Source organism: Carassius carassius, chromosome 24, assembly GCF_963082965.1.
Source record: "Carassius carassius chromosome 24, fCarCar2.1, whole genome shotgun sequence".
Classification (NCBI taxonomy): domain Eukaryota; kingdom Metazoa; phylum Chordata; class Actinopteri; order Cypriniformes; family Cyprinidae; genus Carassius; species Carassius carassius.
In genome coordinates this window covers 17,238,972-17,262,528 of record NC_081778.1, presented here as the reverse complement: position 1 = coordinate 17,262,528, position 23,557 = coordinate 17,238,972, and the positions used below count along the sequence as shown (strand labels likewise).

At 38.6% G+C, this 23,557-nt stretch overlaps 1 protein-coding gene across 1 annotated transcript in view; it reads left to right on the top strand.

The window, feature by feature from the left end:
- Positions 1–1,886: 1,886 nt before the first annotated feature.
- The window catches only part of LOC132103007 (basal cell adhesion molecule-like), a 47,487-nt gene continuing 25,816 nt past the window's right edge, over positions 1,887–23,557 (top strand). Inside the window, exon 1 of the mRNA XM_059507789.1 lies at positions 1,887–2,118. Within this exon, the coding sequence (XP_059363772.1) occupies positions 2,055–2,118 (64 nt within the window). The 5' untranslated portion in view covers positions 1,887–2,054. The remainder of the gene's footprint in view (positions 2,119–23,557) is intronic.

Sequence of the window (23,557 nt, the reverse complement as noted above, 5' to 3'; positions counted from 1 at the left end):
TTTTATTTTTCTTTTTTTTGAGACCTTTTCAAAACAACAGCTTAATTGTGAGAGTTCACACAGACAGCCCCCTGTAACAAACACAAAACCTTCTTCACTCAGCTGGTTTTCCTGACCGTTAACTCCATGTGCCTCCTTTTGTATCAACAGTCATCAGATTGGTTACATTAGATTCAACTTTATTGTCATTGAACAAAGTAACAGGTACTTGGACAACAAAATGTAATTCATCTTCTGTAAATTATTTACAAATGGCCATCTCTAACATATCTGGATGCACGCCTGTCTGAACTTTCATAAACCAATATTTCATCAATAAATAATAATAAAACAAGCTTCATGTCAAGAGTCATTTTAAATGTCTTTATTATTATTATTATTGGGCTTAGAAACTTTTTTTAAATGACAAATTCCTTTCACAAGAGAAACTTGTGAGTTTGAAATAAATAAATAAATAAAAAATAAGGGGGACCAGGGGACCATTGCCTAGATAAGTAATTTGATACAAAAGCAGCGGGTTTGCATTATCTGTTACTTTAACTTAACTCTTTTCAGCAGAAGAAAAAAAAAAAACAAGACAGAGGTCATTATGGACTGTCCCGTCTCTCACCTGAATCTGTCTTTTTTCTTTTAAAGAATTGTCGTATGTCCATTGCTCACTGCCAGGCCACAGACACACACACACACACAGAGAGAGTAATGCTAGGAGTTCAGGAGTTAAGCCTGGTTCAGGTTAAATCCTGTGTGTGATGAATGGATAAATACATCAAAAGAAAAACATGAAACTTTCTTTTATTGTCTAGTTTGATTGTCAGCCACAACTGAAAAATAACAGATATAAATCTAGGAATTAATAACAATTCTTTTAAAAAGCCACAGTGAGTGTTTTCAGTGATACGTGTTTTCACTCAAAACGCCAGGGCTTCATGTTTCCATGACGACTGACGAGAAAAGACGCACGTGACTTCATGTTTACATGACTCCAGAGTATTAAATTAACGATAAACTTTAACAACAGAGACACACGTACGCAGTATACAGGTACCCAGTTTATTTGTCGCGCTTCTGTTTTTGTTTCACGCTCTAGCAGTTAATAAACAGAACTGCATGCGTCTTGCGGAAGAACACTGTAACCGGCGTTACTTCTCTCCGTTTATGACTATGGACGAGTCACCCAGGTCCTGTGCTACTCCACAGCGGCGGCGACCCGCCGGACTAAAATAGTCTGAAAATAAACACTTATTATAGATGTACCACCATGGTGATTCAGGATACTGACTCCAGTATTCACCGATATGGTTTCGGAACTTAGTTGCACCACAACCGATCACAACACTACATCTCGGGTTCTCACTCTGCGTGTGTTTCGCGCTGGATGACGGTCGTGCTGAGCGGTGCAGATACACAGAAGTAGAAGAAGAGAAGAAGATGACACCATTTGCTATGCGGGAATGTTTTCATTTTCCTCCTTAACACATACATTTTAAACCACAAACTACTGAGTATGTTTTGGACATTATTTAACCGTGTAAAAGACGAACAAAAATTTTAGAATAACAAAATTTCTTACTCCAAGTTTTAGGGGTGCTGAGCTCCTTTTTTGGGGTGCTTCAGCACCCCTAAAAAGGGGCTAGCCTCGCCCATGCCAAAAGGACTCACAAATGAATGATCTAAACCAGTGGAAGAGATGAAGTGCATCCTTTTCAGTCATAAAAAATAAATAAAAAACTGTATTTTACAATGCTTTATGTATGTTTACCAATGTTAATTTACTAATTAGCCGATACCGCTTAAAAGTCTCTCGTCTCTTGGTCGTGTTCACTCCAGCAGCACTTTACTCGTTTGGGAAGGGAGGGGAGAAAAGAGGAGGGGTGCACGGCCACCTTTTGTGCAAATATCAGCCAAGTCACTGCCAGACGCATCAGATTTCTTGCGCCAAGAAGGACGGGGAGCGCACTGCACTTCTGCGTGTGAGAGCGAGAACGAGGAGGAAGGAGCTGTATCGAGACGAGAAGCTGCAGAGAAATACAACGACGCGACGCGGGAAATACACTATGGAGAGAGCGGTGTTAGGACGGGTCGGGATTTGTTGCACATTGCTTGCTCTAGCGCTGCAAGGTAAGTAGTAATGATAATAACTTCTTAAAAAATTAGATATTTTACTGAATAACGAAAACCCCACTTTTTTATTCCTTTAATCACAAGCTTTACTTCGTAGCTACTTTGTGAGAATAAAGAACGTTGAGTAAATTAAGAACAGGTTACTTTTCTGCTGGTTCTTGGAACAACCTGTTACCTTAGCTACAGTATGGAGGATAAAAGAGCCCGATCGAAAGCAACTTTGGGGACTTAAGCGAAGTTGAGCAGAATTTTTTACTAAAAATAAACAGGGCTTTTGTGGCTGTTGGCGTCTTTGAGGGTCTCATGTTTTAGTCAGTGAATGGTTCAAGGGTTAACAGCCCAGACTGATCGCGGTGTTTGAGGAGGGGATGGACGCTCCTGCTCCGCTGCACTGAGAGCGGCAGGATCACAGCGCTGCCCCCAGCGTGCTTTCGTCGAAATTCAAGTGTGCTTCTGCGAGAGTCCAAATTCATATCACCTCAGTATTAATTTGTGTTGTTGAAATCTAACGGTCTCATACGTATTTCTATTTTAAAAACGATTTTTAATATCATAAAATAAGAAATAATGGTATAAAATGGAATTCAACTCATAAATTGGGTTTACCTATTATAATTTAAAAACGATATAATTAAATTATTTTTTGGAATTATTACAATATAAATCAAAAAAGCACACACACACACACACATATAGCGTAGATATAAATCTACCATGTATAGAATTATGTACTGTTTGGGTTCCATGATCTTATGTAGGCTATAAAAATGCAAGAGTTAAAATAGTGTATGAAAGAATTTTCAACAAACACAGTGTAATTAAGTTATTGTACCTCCGTCATGAACGCAGATATCAATTTCCCATGTGTTAAATTCTCAGAATGTTTTTCATGCATCTGCATTTTATTAATTAAGTGTCTGATGGAAGGAAAATAATATCTGTATGAGATTTGAACCTGCTCTGAGCTACCAAGTCTGTTGCGCCATGCACCCTGCAGTTCGGTTGATAGCAGTTTTTGCTCTGCTTTGAAGCGTTTGGCTTCCTGTGACCAATGACTTTTCAGCACAGAGGGACTGTAGCCCCGCCTCTATCCCCGCCCATTTTCTAGACCCGCCCACTATCTGACTGACGGTCTATATCACTTTTTTTCACGTATGGGTTGATGTATTATCATTTTTAAAATGAAGCCTAGATGCAAATTACCACGTTTGACTTGCAGATAACATAATTTAACTTTGAGACTAAATTTACATTTTATGACAGAGATTTGACTTAAGTCATTATTGAAAGTCTGCATGTTTTCCACTTTAACATGACTGTATGAGTAAAAACACTCATATAAAGAACCTCTCTCCAAAAAATAAAAATAAAAAAGTAAATTAAAAAATACTTCCCACGCAGACATTCTTCACCAACCCAGAAGTACTTGTGTTTTATCTTTCTATCTGCTCTTAAAGCTCTTTCGCTCCTCTCCCCCACTTTGTAGGCTCTTCCAGCATTCTTACCTTTTCAGTGTTGTGGCTATCTGCAGTTTTTTTTTTACCTACCTATCTTATCCCTCTGTGCCCTGCCTTTCTTCCATTGTTTGAGTGGTCTGGCAGTTTCTAGTATCATACCACATGATCCGTGACTTCTCAAACTTAGCAAGGTTAAAAACTACACTTCCACAAGCTCCACAGCTTCTTTTCTTTGAGCATGTCAACAGGAAAACCTCTTTTAATGACTTTATCCTCTTTCCGGGCATAAATTTCAATTGATCTGTAGCCTTTAACTGGCAAATGGCAAAAGCTGGAACTCTGCCTGTTCATTTCAATTTGTTGCCTACCTTTCCCAGAGGTACGCCAGCCTCTGCTAGAGCTTTCATATAATTGACATTATAATGGAAGTCTTAGTTATTAGCATTTAAATTTGTTCCCGTCCAGCCTCATATTGGAGCCACCTGACCTTGTTAATGTAACCACCAGCAATGATACCAAAGCAATACCCTCCCAGATGACATTTACACAATATTATTTGTGTTTTCAAGTCCCAGTTGCATATCTTTGGAGGTATCAGTGTAGCACCTCAGCATCTGATCGTGTAGGGATGTCAGAAGGTTACGGAAAGAATCATCGAGACAGCTTGTCAGCTGAGTTTAAGACACCTCGCAGAATTAATGCCCTTCCCTTCTTTGTCTATTTCCCCTGCTCATTTCCTTGCTTAAATTCTCTCCTCAGCAAAACCTCCCCAACTGAAGTGGCATCAAACGCAAGTGCGCACACACACATCACCCCTGCAGCCAGCAGTAATTATTCTGGAATTAGGAGGCTTCAAATTAAACCCGGCTCTTTGCGCTGGGCCAGCAGATAAAAGCCAATCTTGTGTCTGAGGTGGCTTCTGCGAGCTCAAAGCTTCCTTCTATAGATATCCATCACACCCACACCTGCGCATGAATGTAGTCACACACACCTGTGTGTTTGCAGTGTAAGCCCACATGTTGTGTAACTGTACAAACCCAAGGTGCTAATTTGGCCAGCGATGATGGTAGTGGTAGAAAGAGCCAGTAAAGTGTATGATTGGGCTCAATGCTGTGTGCCATAGTCTCTCGGATCAGCTTTGTGATTCATGCCTGTGAGGAGGGAGTCACTGCTTGGAATGAGAAGCATTCAGCAGGGGACAGGTTACATCTTGCCCCCTGACTCTTCAACCCCCAAGATTCTCTCTCTTTCTATCCCGTCTCTATTTCTCTTTCTCCACTTTCATTCGGCACTGATGGACATGCTGGCTGCCAGTGAAAGGAAGTCACGCAATCACAACACAGGTTTTAATCCAAGATCACACTATGGCACATTGCTGCTAGACTATAAAACATTTGTTTTTTTTACACGTCAATCGTATTTTAGCAGTTTGACCTCTCCCTGACCCTGTAGCATGTGTTAGATTTTTTTAATTGCAATTGCAACTTTTATCAGAGAAAATGCATTAATTGCGTCTCCTCATGGCTCTCCACAGACCCTCTCCCTGGCCTCATTGATTCTCACTTCAGAATCTCACTAGGAGTAATAGGTCATTTGGGTACTTTTTGCTTACTGTTTTATGAATAATGTGAATTCAGACATTCTACTCTTAACATACTGTTTTTCACCTATTCTGTAGTAGGGAAGTATGCATATTCATAAGAAACTCTAAAGGAATTACAGCTGCATGTATTTTAAATGCCTCAAGTAATAATCAAGAGTGTCTGGGCTTGTTTTAATTGTTTTGAGACCCATCATGAAATCTTGTTTTTGGACTGGTAATAGTTCTTTTGGCAGACAGTTTGAGGAAAGCTCACTCTGCATTGGTCTGGCACAAAACAGCAGCAACCACATGCTTGCTCAGAAAAAGAGATACTAAGCAGTCTGTCTTTTCATCTTAATATCATCTAAGCCAGTTTCCCCTGATCTTTTTTATTTTTTTTTCGTCTTATGTATTTCCACAACCCCATCTAAACCCAAACGCCCTCTCATCGACACCAAATCATAAATGTGTTACTTTTTAAACTTTTATATAATGTTCAAGTTGAATATCAGAATATCATCCTCTGTCTTTAAAGAGACACCTGAGCTTTGTTGTGTTTGAACAGTTCTGATGGCAATCATGGAGAAGCTTTATCATTTATAATATTTTTTAATAGTAAGTTTTATAGGTTTATTAATGCTGAATCAAAACATGCATTGATAGCTAATGAGGTCAAAAGTTGGTTTGGACCCCACCGACTTTCATTAAATGGACCAAAACAGTTTTTCCAAAATATCTTATTTTGTGTTCTGCAGAAGAAACAGTCCGTGCTGTTTTGGATAGACACCATGATGGGTAAATGATGACCAAATTTTGTAATTTTTGGTGAACTATGCGTTTAAGTAATGTTTCAGTCAGGGTAAGGCTTTCGGAAAAACAAATAATTGTTTTGGTTCACCTGAAATTGAACTTTTGAAGTACACGTAAACATAATGACTGATCTGAGCCACAGCTGTTCAGATGCTGCTGCAGATGTTGCACTCAGACACAACACACTGAGTTTTAATGCTGTGGATTAGCTCTGTCTGGGTTGCTTCTGTGTTTGTTAGTGTCTCTCTTTGTTTTTAGGAATGACGGTGCGGTTTGTGATCAGTGTTTTGCGTGATTTATAGTTGATATCGTACGTGCTCCAGCATAGATAACTGAAAAGTTGACTGGGAAGACAGACAGTGTGTCAATAGATTCTGTGCTGGCAGGAAATAATTTATTCATGTAGACCCGCTGAATTTTCTTTCAGAATTTATAATCAGTACTGCTGATAGTCATTTCTTAAAAAAATAAAAAAAGAATGCAGTATTCCTCCATCACTCCTCCCTTCTTCTTTGCAGTTTGCACTAAAGCCTTCCCACCAATTCTCCCGACTTTGATGAAATTTTTGTCCTGTCCAGTCTTTCAGCATTCAAACACTTTGCCCACATTACAAAGCATCTGGGGAAGGCAGAAACAGAGATAGAGGAAGCCTGGTCGCATGTCTGCCGTTTGATTTCACCAAAGCTGCAGCTTCAAGGCTGTTATTAGTGGAATACAGGAAACAGAGTATCTGGAAGATATTTTGTGTGTGTTATTGTGTTATGCCTGTTTTCTATACAGGATGTTGAAGTGGTATGATACTAAACTGGGAAGCAATAGGATATGAGGCAAAGTGAAAAGCTGTATCTGTGTGTTGGGCTATAGTGTTTTGAAGAATAGGCGCTTCGGAGGCTCTTTGGGGAGAAGAGGTTAAGAGCGGCTGATCCATTTAGCTGAGGAGTTCGGCAGGGTGATTGGTCGATGCAAATCCTGAGGCCTCTCTCAGGCATTCCTAATGGATTCAGGGCTGATGGGTTTCCTTTTGGGGAAAATATCGCTTTTTAGCGAGGAACTGAGGTCATGCTACACTATCGTCCATCTTGTAGTACATTACCACATCTCCCTTAGCTCTATTATTCCCATATCGATTTGGAGATGGACATTAGTTGCTCTGAATTGATTTGTTTATCATAGAAGTGTTTGGGGATTTGGCTTCCAAGAAATGCTTCATCTTGACGCACTTCTGCAGCTTTTTTTTTGTCATTGGTGATCTGTTTTGTGGTGTGAATATAGAATTTAAATATTTAACATTTAATTCATAGTCATATCTCAGTTGGACTTCCATTGCAGCTGGTTTAAACTGTGCCAGCTTTACCTTATGTGCCTGTAAACACATTGTGTTGAAACAGTGCTTGTTTAAGAGCTCTTCAAACATCCCTTTCCTTAAACAGACTATGCCCATTGTCCTCATACTATCAGCTGGCAAACATTCCCTGGAGAACAGTCTACTGACGAAAGGGAGAGAAAAGCCTTTATAGCCCTCAGCTTACGGCTGTTTGGTTAGTCGAGCGCACCCCCAGGCTGAGCTATTCACTGCCCCGCACTCGAGAGACCCTTCAAGATGTGTTCTCGCTGGAGATTAGACACACACATAAACACTGTTTGTAATCCTGACCCTTTGGTTGCACTTTCTCTAACTGAAAATATTCAGACAAATAGTTCAGTACGAGGAATGTAAAAAGATTTTATTATACAACTTCGGTTCTTGTTTGATGTTCACTTCACAAATCACACACTTTTGTATCACTGTTTAAATATTGTTTGGGTGAATCATAGTTCAGTGGGTGAAACTAAATGTCTAGGGTGTGTGTGTGTGCGTGCTTGTGTGTTTGTTTCCAGCTGTGATTTATCATCAGCAATCTCCTTTACAGTCGTTCTTTCTCCATTTGCACAGCGTGTGCCTTTAACATGAAGGACACTTTAATTCCTAGACATGCTATTTTGCAGTTTTTTAATCTGGTTAATGGTAAACCAAGCATTGTTAACCTCTTCAACGAAAATGGTCACTGTTTGATGAGCTTCATTGTTGCTTTAACAGTGCTTGACCCGTGAAGCACCACAAGACCCTCACAGGGATGAATTAAGTGAGGGCATTTGTGAGCATGTATATGTCTGAGGTGCATTATGAATGAAATATGCCGGAGAGGAGCAAAGTGGTGGTTATTCAACTATGTAAAAGAACCACATTTATAAATTTTACACATTGCGTTGTCTGAGGGATTGTGTTTGTGTTAGTCAGACATTTGGGGAGGGTTTGAGTATCAGAGACTGGGGCTTCCCGTTCACACGCTGAGATTGGGTGTCAGATCACATTTCATTGAGGAGGCACATGTTCAGGTGATTACCTGCGGGAGAAGTGTCTCATGCTTTACACAACCTTCAACCCCCACAACTTGCTCTGTCTCTGTAACACACACTTTGCTGTCCTGTATGTTGTAAAACCTTTTTGAACATGACTTTGAATATGACCCGCACTAGAAGTTGTTGAAAGAGCTGAAGATTAAAAATTAAATAACTTTTTGCTCTTACTTTTTTAATCAAAATTATCTTGTGAGAATGTGTAAATATGATTCATGATATAAAAGAGAAAAGATTTCATAAGATTGTTTTTCAGAGTGTGTATATATATTTATAGGCTACAAACTTTTTGCAAGTAGAGTAACTTAATTTAACAAAATATTTTATTTCTTGAAGTTTTATGCAATCTTCATTTCTTTTATTTAATGAGTTTATATATCTTTACTGGAAGAGATGACAAAGAAAATAATTTTGGATTGCTCTTTTTCTCTCTCCTTCCATCCTTCCTCTTTATCGAAACCCTTCATCCTTGTAGATTAGCAGCATTCTGCTTTAGCTTGTGGTTAATGAGTGTCCCTGGCTGATAGCTAATCAGGAAGGTGGTCTGATGGACCCCAAGGATATCAGTGCCAACTCTAACTCTGTTTACTTGCTGATTGACACTCAGCTTTATAATCATATTCAGGCCTGCGGTGCCCCAGCATTGGTCCCCCTCTGCATAATCTCAACCAATCATAGATTTCCCTGTACAGTACTAGCATGACTGACAGCTAGCATGGCTACATTTCCTGTTGAGTTTCAGGTTTCGTACCTTGCCATTTGTTAAAGGTTGAAACCATCCATTTGCTTTGAAATTAAATCTTATTAATGGCCAGTAATCAGTCTTGGATGTAATTTTAGTTTTGAAGAGAACATTCACTTACCGTTTGCATCAACTCCCCATGGGAAGGATATTTTTTACCAGCGCTAGGATTTCAGAAGAGCATAACATATCGGTTTATCGAGTTTGAAGAGCTAAAATGAAGCACAAATGAAAATCTTGTTATGTATTATCAAAGGAATTGGGCTTTGTGCGATCAAATTAAGCTTTCATGAGGGCCAGTAATTCTTTGTTTGCTGTCTATTCCTTGAGCCCAGAATCTCTTAAAAGACAATTATGCAGACAACCGTGGCATTTGACTTATGATGGATTAGTTCAGTTTGTTAAAAACACGGAAGCTCATGAAATGGTTCTGCACTAAGACACACAGGGCTTTAACTCTTTAAGATTTTAATAAGACTTAATTACACTGTTATTTTGGGAAGAGGTCATCACACTTTGGAAGATAGAATCTTATGGGCATATGTTTGAGGGACATTGTTGAGGGCGTTATTGTCTTTGGTCTTCCTGGTCTCCTGCCCACTGACAGCGGGGCTGTCACTCCCCACCTCAGCTGAACATTTTTGGGACAGCGGTCAGTCTAACCCCTCCGCTCATTGCCAAGTAACTATGGTGACAGGCACGTGGAATTCCCTAGTCAATTAACAGTGGGAGTGGGAGCAGGAGCGGGCGTGTGGGCGCATATTGTCTGGTGTGGTGGGGAGGGCTGACAGAGCGAGAACAGAGGACACATGTTCATTAAAATCATCCATTCTGGATCAGATGGTGGATCTGGAGATCCCATTCTCTTTGAAATGCTTGAAATAATTGAGTGTGATGCTGTACCAGTACTCTACTCAGTGGGCTCACTTGGCTGAAGGCAACTTTCTCACACTGCTCTTCCCTTTCCTTTGTCCTTCCTTCATTCTCACTCACTTTGTTAACGTCTCTTTTACTTTTGGGAAAGCCCCTTTCCTGTCTGTTTTCCCATCTTTTTCCTCCTTTTCAATGCTCAGTCACTCACTATAGTATATTCTCTTAGCAGTGGCCTCATACAGTACAAGTAGTGAAAGTCATACATACAAGCCCTTTTAATTAGAACACACACAAAAAATACAATCCAATAGGAGTTATTGTCAAATACTTGCTCTTGCAGTTTTGCTCTAATATTCAATTTATAATTTATTGCTGTTCAGTTCAAGTTTTGAGTCACTATTTTTTAAAAAGAAATTATATATATATATATATATATATATATATATATATATATATATATATATATATATATATATATAGCAAGTAGTTGAATGAATTCTGAAGGATTATGTAACACTGAAGACTGAAGTAATGACTGCTGAAAATCAGCTTTGCCATCACAAGATGAAATTTCATTTTAAAATACATTAAAATAGAGAACAATGACTTTAAATTCTAGTATTTATGTTTTAATGTTGAACATATAAACATATAACATATAAAATCTTACCAACAATAAACTTTTAATTGATGGTGTATAATTTATTTATTCTATTGGTTATGTAGGGTCAAGGGCATCTAAATCCATTTCTGTCTTCTCAATTTCTATGTGGCCACACACATACATATCCACAGGGCCGGCCCTGACCAATTTGCTGCCCTAGGCAAGATTTTACCTGGCGCCCCATGCTTCACAGCCCATTTCACCCTGTCATTGTGTTCATGATTTAGCATATATATATATATATATATATATATATATATATACACACACACATTACAGCAGAACTGTTTCCAACACTCATAATAAATCATCATATTATGATTTCTAAAGGATCACGTGATAGACCGGATGTCACATGTGACACTGAAGAATGGAGTAATGATGCTGAAAATTCAGCTTTGCATCACAGAAATACATGATAATTTAAAGTATAATAGATTGAAAACAAATTATTTTAAATTGTAATAATATATCACAATAGTACATTTTTTTCTGTATTTTTGATCAAATAAATGCAGGCTTGATGAGCAAAAGAAACTTCTTTCAAAAACATTAAAAATAGTAATGTTTCCAAACTTTTGGCCTGTACTGTATCCCCCCAAAACTGCACAACTGTAGAGTAAAACATTAATAAAAAAGTGATAATAAAAAATGCGTCTTAAAACTGACACGATTGTACAAAATCACAGTCTGGGGACTCAGAACTCAAAACAACTGCTAACATTAAGTTTAAGGTAAAAATAACTGCCATGAAATTATAGTATCTTACTCCTGTGCAATAAATTGTTCATTCACTACATCTCTTTACCTCTGTCTTTATCCTCTTCTCTTCTTTTTGGCACTGTATCTATCGCCGACTATGCTCATTTATAATGTGTCATGTAAATTCGGCCTTCCGTCACAATCAGGAAACTTTCACCGTGTCTAGAACTGGCGCGAGCTGCCAGGCCCGTTTCTACGAGCTGCGTGTTAACAAAAGCAGTGCTGTCTACATTGGATGCGGCGTCGGGCACGCTACACAACAAATTACCAACAACTGATCGCGCGCGCTCTGTTTCTGACGCACTTCAAGCACTCGATGGGCGGGGGAAGATTGAAGAGCCGGACTTTTTTTTTAATGGTTTTTAAATAGTAGCCTATTATAAAAAAAAATGTAAAAAAAAAAAAAAAAAATACTCATTCTGGCGCCCCTATGGATGAGTGGCGCCCTTAGCATTTGCCTATACCGCCTATGGCGCGGGCCGGCCCTGCATATCCACATGCTCTTGTAACTATGCACCAGTTAAAGAACAAGACTACATTGTTAAGACATTCCTGGAGTTGCTGGAATGCAGGTATTAATGCGGAGTGATTAGACACAGCAAGAGAACAAGTGCAGACAGAAGAGGGAAGAGACAAACAGGAAAAAAGAAGGACAGGGGCTGGATTGGGGAATAATTAGAGGAAAATGGAGTGGGACATTCTGAGGTACATAAAGGAGGAAAAAACATATTACAGACGGAAAATACATTTTTATTTATTTATTTATTTATTTATTTTGAAGCAGAACAGTACTAAGGAGAGGATTCAAAGCAAGTGATAGTCAAACTTTAATAAATTGTCTACACCTAAAGGGAGAGTTCACCGAAATATGAACGTTCTGTCATCATTTATTGATGAGCCATGTTGCTCTAAACCTGTATGACTGGAAGACAAAAAAATGTCTGTTTTTTTTACACAAAGCTATCTGTACTTCAGAATATTTGAAATAAAACACATAAATCGCATGCACCACTCTTATGATAACTTACCCATAGCTTGCAATTTTAAGGAAAGTCTTAAAGTTTTCTTTTATATTCTTCAGTAGAAAAGTCACAGGTTTGGAATGATGTGTGGGTGAGTAAATGATAACAGAGGATTCATTTTGATGGGAACTATCACTGAAGGTCATGTGTAGACTGTGTGAGACTGTGAATATGTTGACATTGGAGGTGGAAATGTATGTGTGGGGTGCATTTATAGCAAAAAAGGAGCTTAAGAAAATGGACTTTTTTCATTCCAGAGAAAAACTGGATACAAGTGTATTTAAAAATAAGAAGTGAAATGCCTGGGAGGTCCCGGCGTAATGATAGCAGTACCAGCTGGTTATCGGATCTGCCATGGATCTGTGTGTGTGAGAAAGGGTGGACGAGAGCAGGCGGGGAAGGCGGGGGTTGCCTGTTGGTGCTTCCATGGAGAGGGCCGCATTGCCAACCAATGTCAGCCATGCCATCTCTGTTATATGACCAGGTGGCATCAACCAGTAACATATCCTGGCAATAACTACTACACACCCCTTCCAACACACAAGGTGGTGTAATCAATGTCAAAGTCAACCTCCTCTATCCCATGATCTGCCCTCACCCCTTCTAGAATCCCCATCCCCCTTTCCATCTGCTTCCTCTATGTGCTAAGCAAATGGGTTGAGGCCCCATTTAATATTTGTGGGTGTCCCATATCAAAAATCTACATTCCAGGAACTTGCTGTTTAGAGACCTTTCCTAAACATGGTTCTCAGTCAGAATATATGCCACATTTCACATCAAAACACAATTTGAATGGTTAATTTGGACGTTTGTTATATTGTGTTTGTTTCATCTTGTCTGCCATTAGTTGACAAACATATAATCCTGTTTTATTTTATTGAAATAAATATAATTCTTCCTTGTTCATTTATAAAATCTTCTTAGATTTTTCTTTTTTAATAGACAGGCCTATTTACTGTAATTAAACTCACAGTGGTTGTTTGGAAAAAATCATCCCTTTTTGATTCATTTCAGAGCAAATGCATGAATATCTATATATACTGAATATCATTAAAATTCTGAAAAATATAGATTTTTTTTCATGCTTTTGTTTGTGTCAGATTGCATGTGGCATTGGAAAAGTTCTTTGGTTGGAGCACTATTGTGTGCTCTTTCATCATTTTCATATTTTGTTCAATTTTCCTCTTCCTCTCTCTTGATCTTTCCATCTTTCTGTATCTGTGAATCATAGTTTAAACTGCTGTGTCGAGCTCTGGATGGAGTGACAGAGAGGGAGAGAGACAGCTGGACACTCATGGCTCCAAAGATCAGCTTACAAAAACTCACTGGCATGTCTGGCTGCAGTCTCCCTCTCTTTCTGTCCCTCATCTCTTTCGTTCCACTTCCCTTATTTGCTCGGACCATGGCTCTGTTTCAGTCAAACTCACTACACACACATGGAGCTAAGGGTTACGGTAGAGCTGGCATCTTGTGTTGGTTTATCTGGAGCAGAGCTCAAGCCTGACATCAAACACACAACTAAACAATAAGGTCATGAAAACAGGATGAAACTGCTCTGGGGCAGTAACCATGAGCCCCTGTCTACAAACACACACACATTCAAACGAAACACGTTTTAAAGGCATGACTCCTCGAGCCCCTGCCGTGTCATTCATTTATAAAGAATGAAGTGGGTTTGCACATGGAGAAATGAAAGACAGGCAGAAACTGCTCCAACACCCTGCCCCTTTCTCTCCCTCTGCATCCTCTGTTTTTAATGTGACAGATGGCTGTTTTCTGCACTCTTTCTTTTCTTTTGTCACTCTGGGCTCTCTTCTTCATACCTGCCTGGACTTGGACTTTGTCTTCTCCCCTCTCCAGCCTCATAAAATCCTCACCTTCATTAAACATACTAAAATCCTCACTTTACCCAAGAGTTAGGTCACAGCCTGGGGTCGTGCATTCATCTCCGGGTGTCCAGCCTAAGATTTTAACTTTTTTAGAGCTTAAGTTTTAGAACATGCACATGGTAGCTGATAGCTGGTCCAAGTTGATTTAAGCTAGTTATTTGCTGGTTGATCAGATAATATATTCCAGAAGCTTGACCACCTTTTATGCTTGGTTTGACCAGAAAGAAGGTTTGTTGCTAAATAGTAGCATAAAATTATAAAAGCAGATGACAAAATGATTAAATGATTAGCTTTGCCCTGCTAGAAACCAGCTTATTATAACACAGCTATTAGTTTAGGATAGCTGTAGATTCTCCAGTAGTTTTAGTATTGGTAACCTACAATGCAGCCACACACAGTACAGCTCTAGTCACCTTGACAGTCGACTGTGTGTTTGTGTGATGTTTAGCAGAAAAAACTGTGACATGTCTACTCATGTCAGATGTGTGTGTATCTTTTTCCTCACCAGTCAGACAATGAGTCACAGTGCAGAAGAAAGACAGAGATTACATCACGTTCCTTTAATGTTTTTTTTTTATCATGTTTTTAAAATTGTTCTCATATTTAAGTCCAGTGTCAGACTTCTATTGCTTTTGAAATGTTATCGTGTTTGCGCTCGTGGAAGGTTCTCCATTGTTGATCTTTTTAGTTTTGCTAAGAAGGTTTTGCACCCACTGTTAGTGTCATTTGTTTGCATGCGCTGTCTGCATCATATTATCACTGTTTGGGAATTATGCAAATCAGGTAACATGGCATCCTGCCAGAACAGTTGAAGCAGAGCATTCTGTGTTCGATTTCATTTTTTTTTTTTATAGCTTATCTCCTCATTGTTTTCCTTTTACAATTAAATCTCTCTCCCACTATTGCTAGAAGCTGTAGATTTAACATGGGTTTATTACACAATGACTTTCCAGGGGGTTTGCTCTGGGGGTTGGGGGGGGCTGACGTTTCGGATGGCTAGCCCCAAACACAAAAATTACTTGCTTTCTCTGTTTTCACTTTTACTTCGGAACGGTCTGCATATTTACATTTATATTCACTTAAAATGTGTTCTGTGATCTTACTTTTTCAGCATAATTCATCTGATGAAAAAAAATAAAATGCATAAATTCAGTAATACTCAAGAGAAACTTCATAAGTCAGCTGTCTGGTAAATTTAATCATGACATACAAATCAATTTAATGTACAAGATCCAGACTGTATTTTTGCACTAGATTACTTTAAAACCTTTGGTTTTTGATTTCCAGTGGGGGATTTAAGCTTTATTTCCAAAAATTCTCTCTCTCAAACTCTTTCTCACTCACGTCCTCTCTCCCTGTCCATTTGAAATTCTGATTAAGCGATAATTTGTCACCTGCTGCCCTAATAATGTGTATATATATATATATATATATATATATATATATATATATATATATATATATATATATATATATGATATATATATAAATTTGTATATATTTGTATATATTGTATTTGTATATATTGTATTATATTTGTATATATATAAAATACCAAGCAGAAACAAAAAAGCTATTTTGATCTCTTTTTTATTTACATTTCAGACCAACATAGTAACAAAAAGCATGTTTCCTACTTGAACATAATGTTGCTCTGCTTTATATACAGACCCTTTCCAGAAATTAGAATATCATGGAAAAGTTAAATTATTTTAGGAATTCAACTTAAAATGTGAAACTAATTCTATACAAAAAGGCTCATTGCTTGCAAAGTGAGATATTTTAAGCCTTGATTTGTTATAATTTTGATGATTATGGCTTACAGCTTATGGAACCCACGAAAACAAAATTTTTGAAAATTAGAATATTACATGAAATCACACTTTAATAGTTACACAGTAATCCCATGGTCATTGAACCAGGTTTTGGTTATTTTGGCAGTGTGGGCAGGTGAAAATCCTGTTGAAAATCATCTTCATAAAGTATATTCATAAAGCTTTTCTGCTGAAGGAAGCATGAATTGCTCTAAATGTCCTGGTAGACGGCTGCATTGACTCTGGACTTCCAGGACATTAGAGCACTTCATGCTTCCTTCAGCAGAAAAGCTTTATGAATATGCTTTATGAAGATGATGATTTTCCATCAGGATTTTCACCTGCCCACAATAGCAAAATAACCAAAACCTGGTTCAATGACCTGGGATTACTGTGTAACTACTACAGTGAGATTTCATGTAATATTCTAATTTTCTGACATTTAGATTTTGTGGGTTTCATAAGCTGTAAGCCATAATCATCAAAATTATAACAAATAATCCACCAATGTTAGAAAAAAAAATTCTCGTCTTGGATATGTGAGACGTGGCCTGCTGCATAATCAGGTTGAGCTGATGAGCGTAGTAGTGGATATAGTGGGCATTTGGATACACATCTTGTACTTTTCTCTGTACACCTGCAGTGGTACCCCTCATCACGCTGGCCCCATCATATGCCTGGCAGATGAGCTTACTTTTCTGATCCTCAGGGAGGATAGAAGCAAGACGCTCTTTTAGAGCAGTAGCAATGGACTCAGCTGTAGCTGACTGCAGAGGGATGAACTCAAAAAATCTTTCCTGCACGTTATTTTTGTCGTCGATGTAGCGCAAAACAAGCACAAGCTGGGCCAGTGTAGCAATATCTGTGGTTTCATCTGCCTGGATTGATAAAAAACTACAACCCGAATTCCGGAAAAGTTGGGACGTTTTTTTTAATTTTAATAAAATGAAAACTAAAAGACTTTCAAATCACATGAGCCAATATTTTATTCACAATAGAACATAGATAACATAGCAAATGTTTAAACTGAGAAAGTTTACAATTTTATGCACAAAATGAGCTCATTTCAATTTTGATTTCTGCTACAGGTCTCAAAATAGTTGGCACGGGGCATGTTTACCATGGTGTAGCATCTCCTTTTCTTTTCAGACAGTTTGAAGACGTCTGGGCATTGAGGCTATGAGTTGCTGGAGTTTTGCTGTTGGAATTTGGTCCCATTCTTGCCTTATATAGATTTCCAGCTGCTGAAGAGTTCGTGGTCGTCTTTGATGTATTTTTCGTTTAATGATGCGCCAAATGTTCTCTATAGGTGAAAGATCTGGACTGCAGGCAGGCCAGGTTAGCACCCAGACTCTTCTACGACGATGCCATGCTGTTGTTATAGCTGCAGTATGTGGTTTTGCATTGTCCTGCTGAAATAAACAAGGCCTTCCCTGAAATAGACGTTGTTTGGAGGGAAGCATATGTTGCTCTAAAACCTTTATATACCTTTCAGCATTCACAGAGCCTTCCAAAACATGCAAGCTGCCCATACCGTATGCACTTATGCACCCCCATACCATCAGAGATGCTGGCTTTTGAACTGAACGCTGATAACATGCTGGAAGGTCTCCCTCCTCTTTAGCCTGGAGGACACGGCGTCCGTGATTTCCAACAAGAATGTCAAATTTGGACTCGTCTGACCATAAAACACTATTCCACTTTGAAATAGTCCATTTTAAATGAGCCTTGGCCCACAGGACACGACGGCGCTTCTGGACCATGTTCACATATGGCTTCCTTTTTGCATGATAGAGCTTTAGTTGGCATCTGCTGATGGCACGGCGGATTGTGTTTACCGACAGTGGTTTCTGAAAGTATTCCTGGGCCCATTTAGTAATGTCATTGACACAATCATGCCGATGAGTGATGCAGTGTCGTCTGAGAGCCCGAAGACCACGGGCATCCAATAAAGGTCTCCGGCCTTGTCCCTTACGCACAGAGATTTCTCCAGTTTCTCTGAATCTTTTGATGATGTTATGCACTGTAGATGATGAGATTTGCAAAGCCTTTGCAATTTGACGTTGAGGAACATTGTTTTTAAAGTTTTCCACAATTTTTTTACGCAGTCTTTCACAGATTGGAGAGCCTCTGCCCATCTTTACTTCTGAGAGACTCTGCTTCTCTAAGACAAAGCTTTTATAGCTAATCATGTTACAGACCTGATATCAATTAACTTAATTAATCACTAGATGTTCTCCCAGCTGAATCTTTTCAAAACTGCTTGCTTTTTTAGCCATTTGTTGCCCCCGTGCCAACTTTTTTGAGACCTGTAGCAGGCATTAAATTTTAAATGAGCTAATTAAGTGGATAAAAGTGTAAAATTTCTCAGTTTAAACATTTGCTACGTTATCTATGTTCTATTGTGAATAAAATATTGGCTCATGTGATTTGAAATTCCTTTAGTTTTCATTTTATTAAAATTTAAGAAACGTCCCAACTTTTCCGGAATTCGGGTTGTACTTGTCTGGACTTCTTTGATTATTTCTTCTCTTGTAACAGATAACATACAATCCAGAAGCTCGTTCTGTATAGTTTTCGACGTTCCCTTAAATACAGTAGCACTGTCAAGATGCTCTTTCAATGCTCCATCAAGAGAGGCCACAAAATCCACCAATCCGCGAAATATACCAGGGTTATCTGAGCTCTCACTCTCATCATGACCACGTAAAGCCAACTCAAATGCTCCACAAAACTTTACACAGTCTATTATCCTGGACAGTATGTGTCGATTTATTGTCACCTCTTCGTTGTGCCTCCTAATGCCAATCCTGTAGCCTTCGTCTAGTTGTTCTGCAATGCTTACTTTGCCCAAAAACTTTAGTTTCACGCTATTCTCAAGATGGCTGCGGCTACATTCATGACGTTTGCATTTGTCAGATAGATGTTTGAGGTCGCTTACCCCCGTAGTTTTCCACAAAACTTCAGTGCCGACACTTTGAAAAAGAAGACAGGGAAAACAAAACAGGGCATTGCTAACATCACATCCAGTCAGCCAGCTCCGTTTCTCGTAACAAGCGCGGGTAAAGCTCCGTTTGTAGCTTCGTCCTCTGTCACTGGCCTGCTGCTGGATCTGTAAATCAGGTTGTTCCGGTTCGAGATCCTTAATCTTTTTTTTTTCTTCAAGTGAAAGTCTTGAGAAAGGATTTTTTGGTAAATAAATAACTGCGTTTTGATTAACTGCTGCCATTGTGTAATAAAAAGTGATCAGTGAAAAAAGTGAAAAGGTTATTTCCCGCCGCGTACAGTTGACGAGAACCAATCAGATTGGATAAAATAACATGTATCCAATTATGATTGGCCAGGCACGCAACGACTTGCGCCCCGAGGAGGATCTTTAAGAAACCAATCAGAGACCAGCTTCAGGTCACATGCTGCCCGAGAATTTGTGTACTCACATAGACACCCATGTGTCCGGCGTCCCTCGCCCATGAAACGTATTGAAAAACATAGTAAATAGTTAATCGATTAAAGACAGTTTTTATTAAATTCCGAGGCTCTCACTACCAGCCGGCACATGAGTAAACTATTTTTTTCATTTTTTTTTTTTTCATTTTAATATAATGTTTTTACACATGTTAATTTCTGAAATGTTGATGGGGGCGGCGCCCCAGCGCCCCCTATGGACAAGCTGCCACTGATCTTAAGGTCTTACGGGTTTGGAACAACATGAGGGTGAGTTATTAATGACATAATTTTAATATTTGGCTGAACTAACCCTTTAAGGAACCCCTGTCTCCACATCCGACGTTGAGTGACAGATTTTAAACAACCATGAGAGGGAGTGAGTGTCATTATCTCAGTTTGAGATGGTGTTATGGATTCCATGAGTGGTCCTCAGCAGGATGCTTTATTCAACCTCCCTTCACTTTTGTGTGTGTACTGACGCTCTGTTTTCATCTCCATTTTGGTGTTTACAGACTTTTCTGCTGCTGTTTATTAATTATAATGCTCTATCCCTGACACTCTCCACTTCCCCCTCATACTATCACTCATCTCTCTAGTTACTGGCTCCTGCAGGTTGGGACATGTTATGTCTGTAATGCAGATAAGAGCGATTCCGCAGTTCACCTCACAGATCCCAATCTGTACTACTGATCACCCAGATTGGGCTCTGCTCTGTTGTTAAACATTTACAATGGTTTCACTATTGACTAAAACGTAGGTGTTTTACTACTGATTTTTCAAGTAAAATCTTTGGAATTCTATGGAATGGATTTAAATGCTGTAGCTGAGAGGACCACAGTTTTGGTAGAGGAAATCATATTTAGCCAAATTATATAAGAAATGAACACGCAAGTGGCTGTGCGATGCTCAGAGCTTATGTGGGTGTTTAAAGTCTGGGGAAATCTGTGTGACTTCATGTGGAGTCCTGCAGGCACTGCTTCCATGTGGATCTATTCATAGTATCTTGCTATTCATTAACTGTTACATCTTTAATTTTGATCACTCACAGATTTTATAGATCACTCATTACTTTGTCCCATGATACGTTGCTCTTGTTTTTGCTTCTATATTACTAATTTGATTCTTCAGTGTGGACTAATTTTAAGAGACTGTTTTTCTCATCCTAAATATTTAAGTCAACATGAAACATTTTTCAGCACTCATTTTTCAGAGATGGGATAGGATATTCACAGAGAAATGTTTAAAAATAATATTTAAATGTTTTACATTTATAAAAATATTATATATACATATATCACCAATTTCTTCTACTTTTCTTGATTCTTGTAGCACTCTGTGATCTTTTGGTGAAGGTTTTATAATATTGTATAAACCATTCATGTGGGGTGTCGCAATTATCTGTCTTTACTGTGAGGTCTTAAACCTTAGCTCTGGTTTATAACCTCCAGCAGTGTCAGAATGAACCTAAAGCTATCAATAAGGACAGACTTGTATATAACCTGACCTGACCCCACCCTAGACCCCACTGCCCCCCGTCTTCCATCCCGCCTCTGACTATATAAGGGGACACACCCTCCCCCATCTATCTCTGTCCCCTTAGTGACCATCCTACGAAGACAATTACCCCCTGCTTGTAATCTTGTTGACATTTCATTGTTGTCTTCTCCGCCCTTTAAATTTTAAGGCTTTTCCCAGTGGATTAAAAACGGAAAGCATTTATTTTTTTCTGATTTTTTACGTAAGAATAGATATAGCTAAACTGACAGGGATGGAAAGGGCAAGAGGACGTGTTTGAGTGTATGTGCTAACAGACTGATAGATGCCAGGTGTTTCAAAATTAGACAGATAAGCTTTGAATGTTCCACTGCTTTGGGGGGGCTACTTTTGTTTCTGCACTCGTCTATCCTATCGGTTTATCTGTGCTATAGTGCTATAGTCCAGTGCTATAGTCCTCTCCGTTAATATCAGTTTGCATGTAATTCAAACATATACATATATTTATGTAGTTTGTGGAATTCTGCTGCTCAAATGACACAGGTAATGAAAGCATAATACAAACACACATCCTAGTACACTTAATGCAAAAACACTGCACAGTAACGTGATCATATGTTTGTATTTAACGTGAGTTCGCTATCTCATGTGTGTGCATTACAGTTTAGGCAAGATGTTAAAATGAAAGGCCTTTCTGGTGCTCAACACGTATATAAACACAAAGTAGTTTATGTGTTATGTTGTTACATGAGTGGTGCGATTCTACAAGTTCCATTGCACACTAAAAGCATTCTGTAATCAGTTCAATTTAACACCGCTCCAGGTTTTCTATTTCCTATTTCTCTCTCTCTTGTTTTTTTTTCCGCTGTAAAGTTTTTCTGTATAGTTTTTTGTTTTATCAAATATCATAAGCACCAGACATATTATCTAAAATCTGTGCAATTTCCGTACATTTGCAAGACAGATGTATTATGATATTGATAAAACTGCTCCATTAACACTGCCTAAACCAATAGTGGATTTTTGCTTATGTGCAGTTCCATTATAAGCTGTTAATGTGTAGTGATGGAAAGGTTTCAAAACTATTTTAGAGTGAGAGACAACACAGACATTTATTACATCGCACTCTGGAACCCTTCATTCTGATTAATTAGTTGCATACTCATATTTTTTATGTCAGTTTATTTGTTTGGTAAGCTGTCATCTAATTTACAACATTATTACTCTGAATTTCAAAAGAAACACTCCAGGCAAAATCGTGCAAATCTGCTTCTACTCCAGTCCACAACGTTCACATGCTCTCATGCTAATATTTCATGTAATTAAGTTCAGTTCCCAACAAATTGAATTTCCTGCTGAAATGACTGAAGGTCTGCAAGTGCCCCTCTGCATCTGTGTGTGTGGTTGTGTGTTTTAGCATCCTCTGTGCTAGGTGACCCTTTGTTTTAATCAATCAAAGTGGCTCATAAGACCTTGACAGCTTGGCACAGAGAGGATGAGAAGAAAGACAGAAAGTACAGTAGAAAGATGAGGAAAATATGAATCTGTGCAATAATTGTACAGGAGAGAAGAAGTGAAATCATTAAAGAGTGTGGTAGAGTGGTAGAGTGTGCTGTGCTAACTGGGATAAGATGGATTAGCCGGCTATGAGCTGCATCGATCCCTCTGTCATACTCGCTGACTTGTTTACACGCTCGATGCCATGAGTTACAGAGCTTGAGACGTGCCTGTAAGACTGTGACTTGTTACCCTCCACTTACTCACGGTCATTCAAGCTTTATAAAGCTAATCCGCTCTAATAGGGAAAAGAGAGAGGGCCAAACAGAGGGTTTGGTACAGTAGTGAAGGAGAGCAAGCAAAATGGAAGGATAAAATGGAAGAGAGGTTTCACACTAGAAACTTGGCGCTGTGATTTTGCTTTGAGACACTGATAACCTGTACAGACAGTCCCGGGTGATGATGGCATGTTATGTTTTGTCCTCTAGTCTGAACCCAGTCATAATCATACACAAATCACCTCCAAAACACTGAAATACACTGATAAAAATCAATCGGGGAAGAAGAATGGCAAGGAAACTTGCTATAAAGTGCAATGGTACTGTATTACAGTACTACCTGTATGTTTTTACAGTGGTGCCATAGTAATACCATGGTATACCTTAAGTACCTTACATAGTATATTATGTACACATATAAACAAGTATTATAGTTATAATATAGCAGTTTGGCCTACCTGTTGTGGTTCTTTGTTTCTTGTAGCAGCCTGAGGTCTTTTTCCTCTCACGTAATCAAATAATTTTAAATGATATATAAATTATAAAATAATAAAATATTAAATATAATTTATATTGTATTATATTAAATTGTATATTGGCTGATATGACAATCATGCTATGTTACTGAACAATAACCAATATACTGCCTGATATTATAAATCTTTACTCTTGCCTTTTGTTTTAAAAATAGTGTTTGCAATAAAGTTT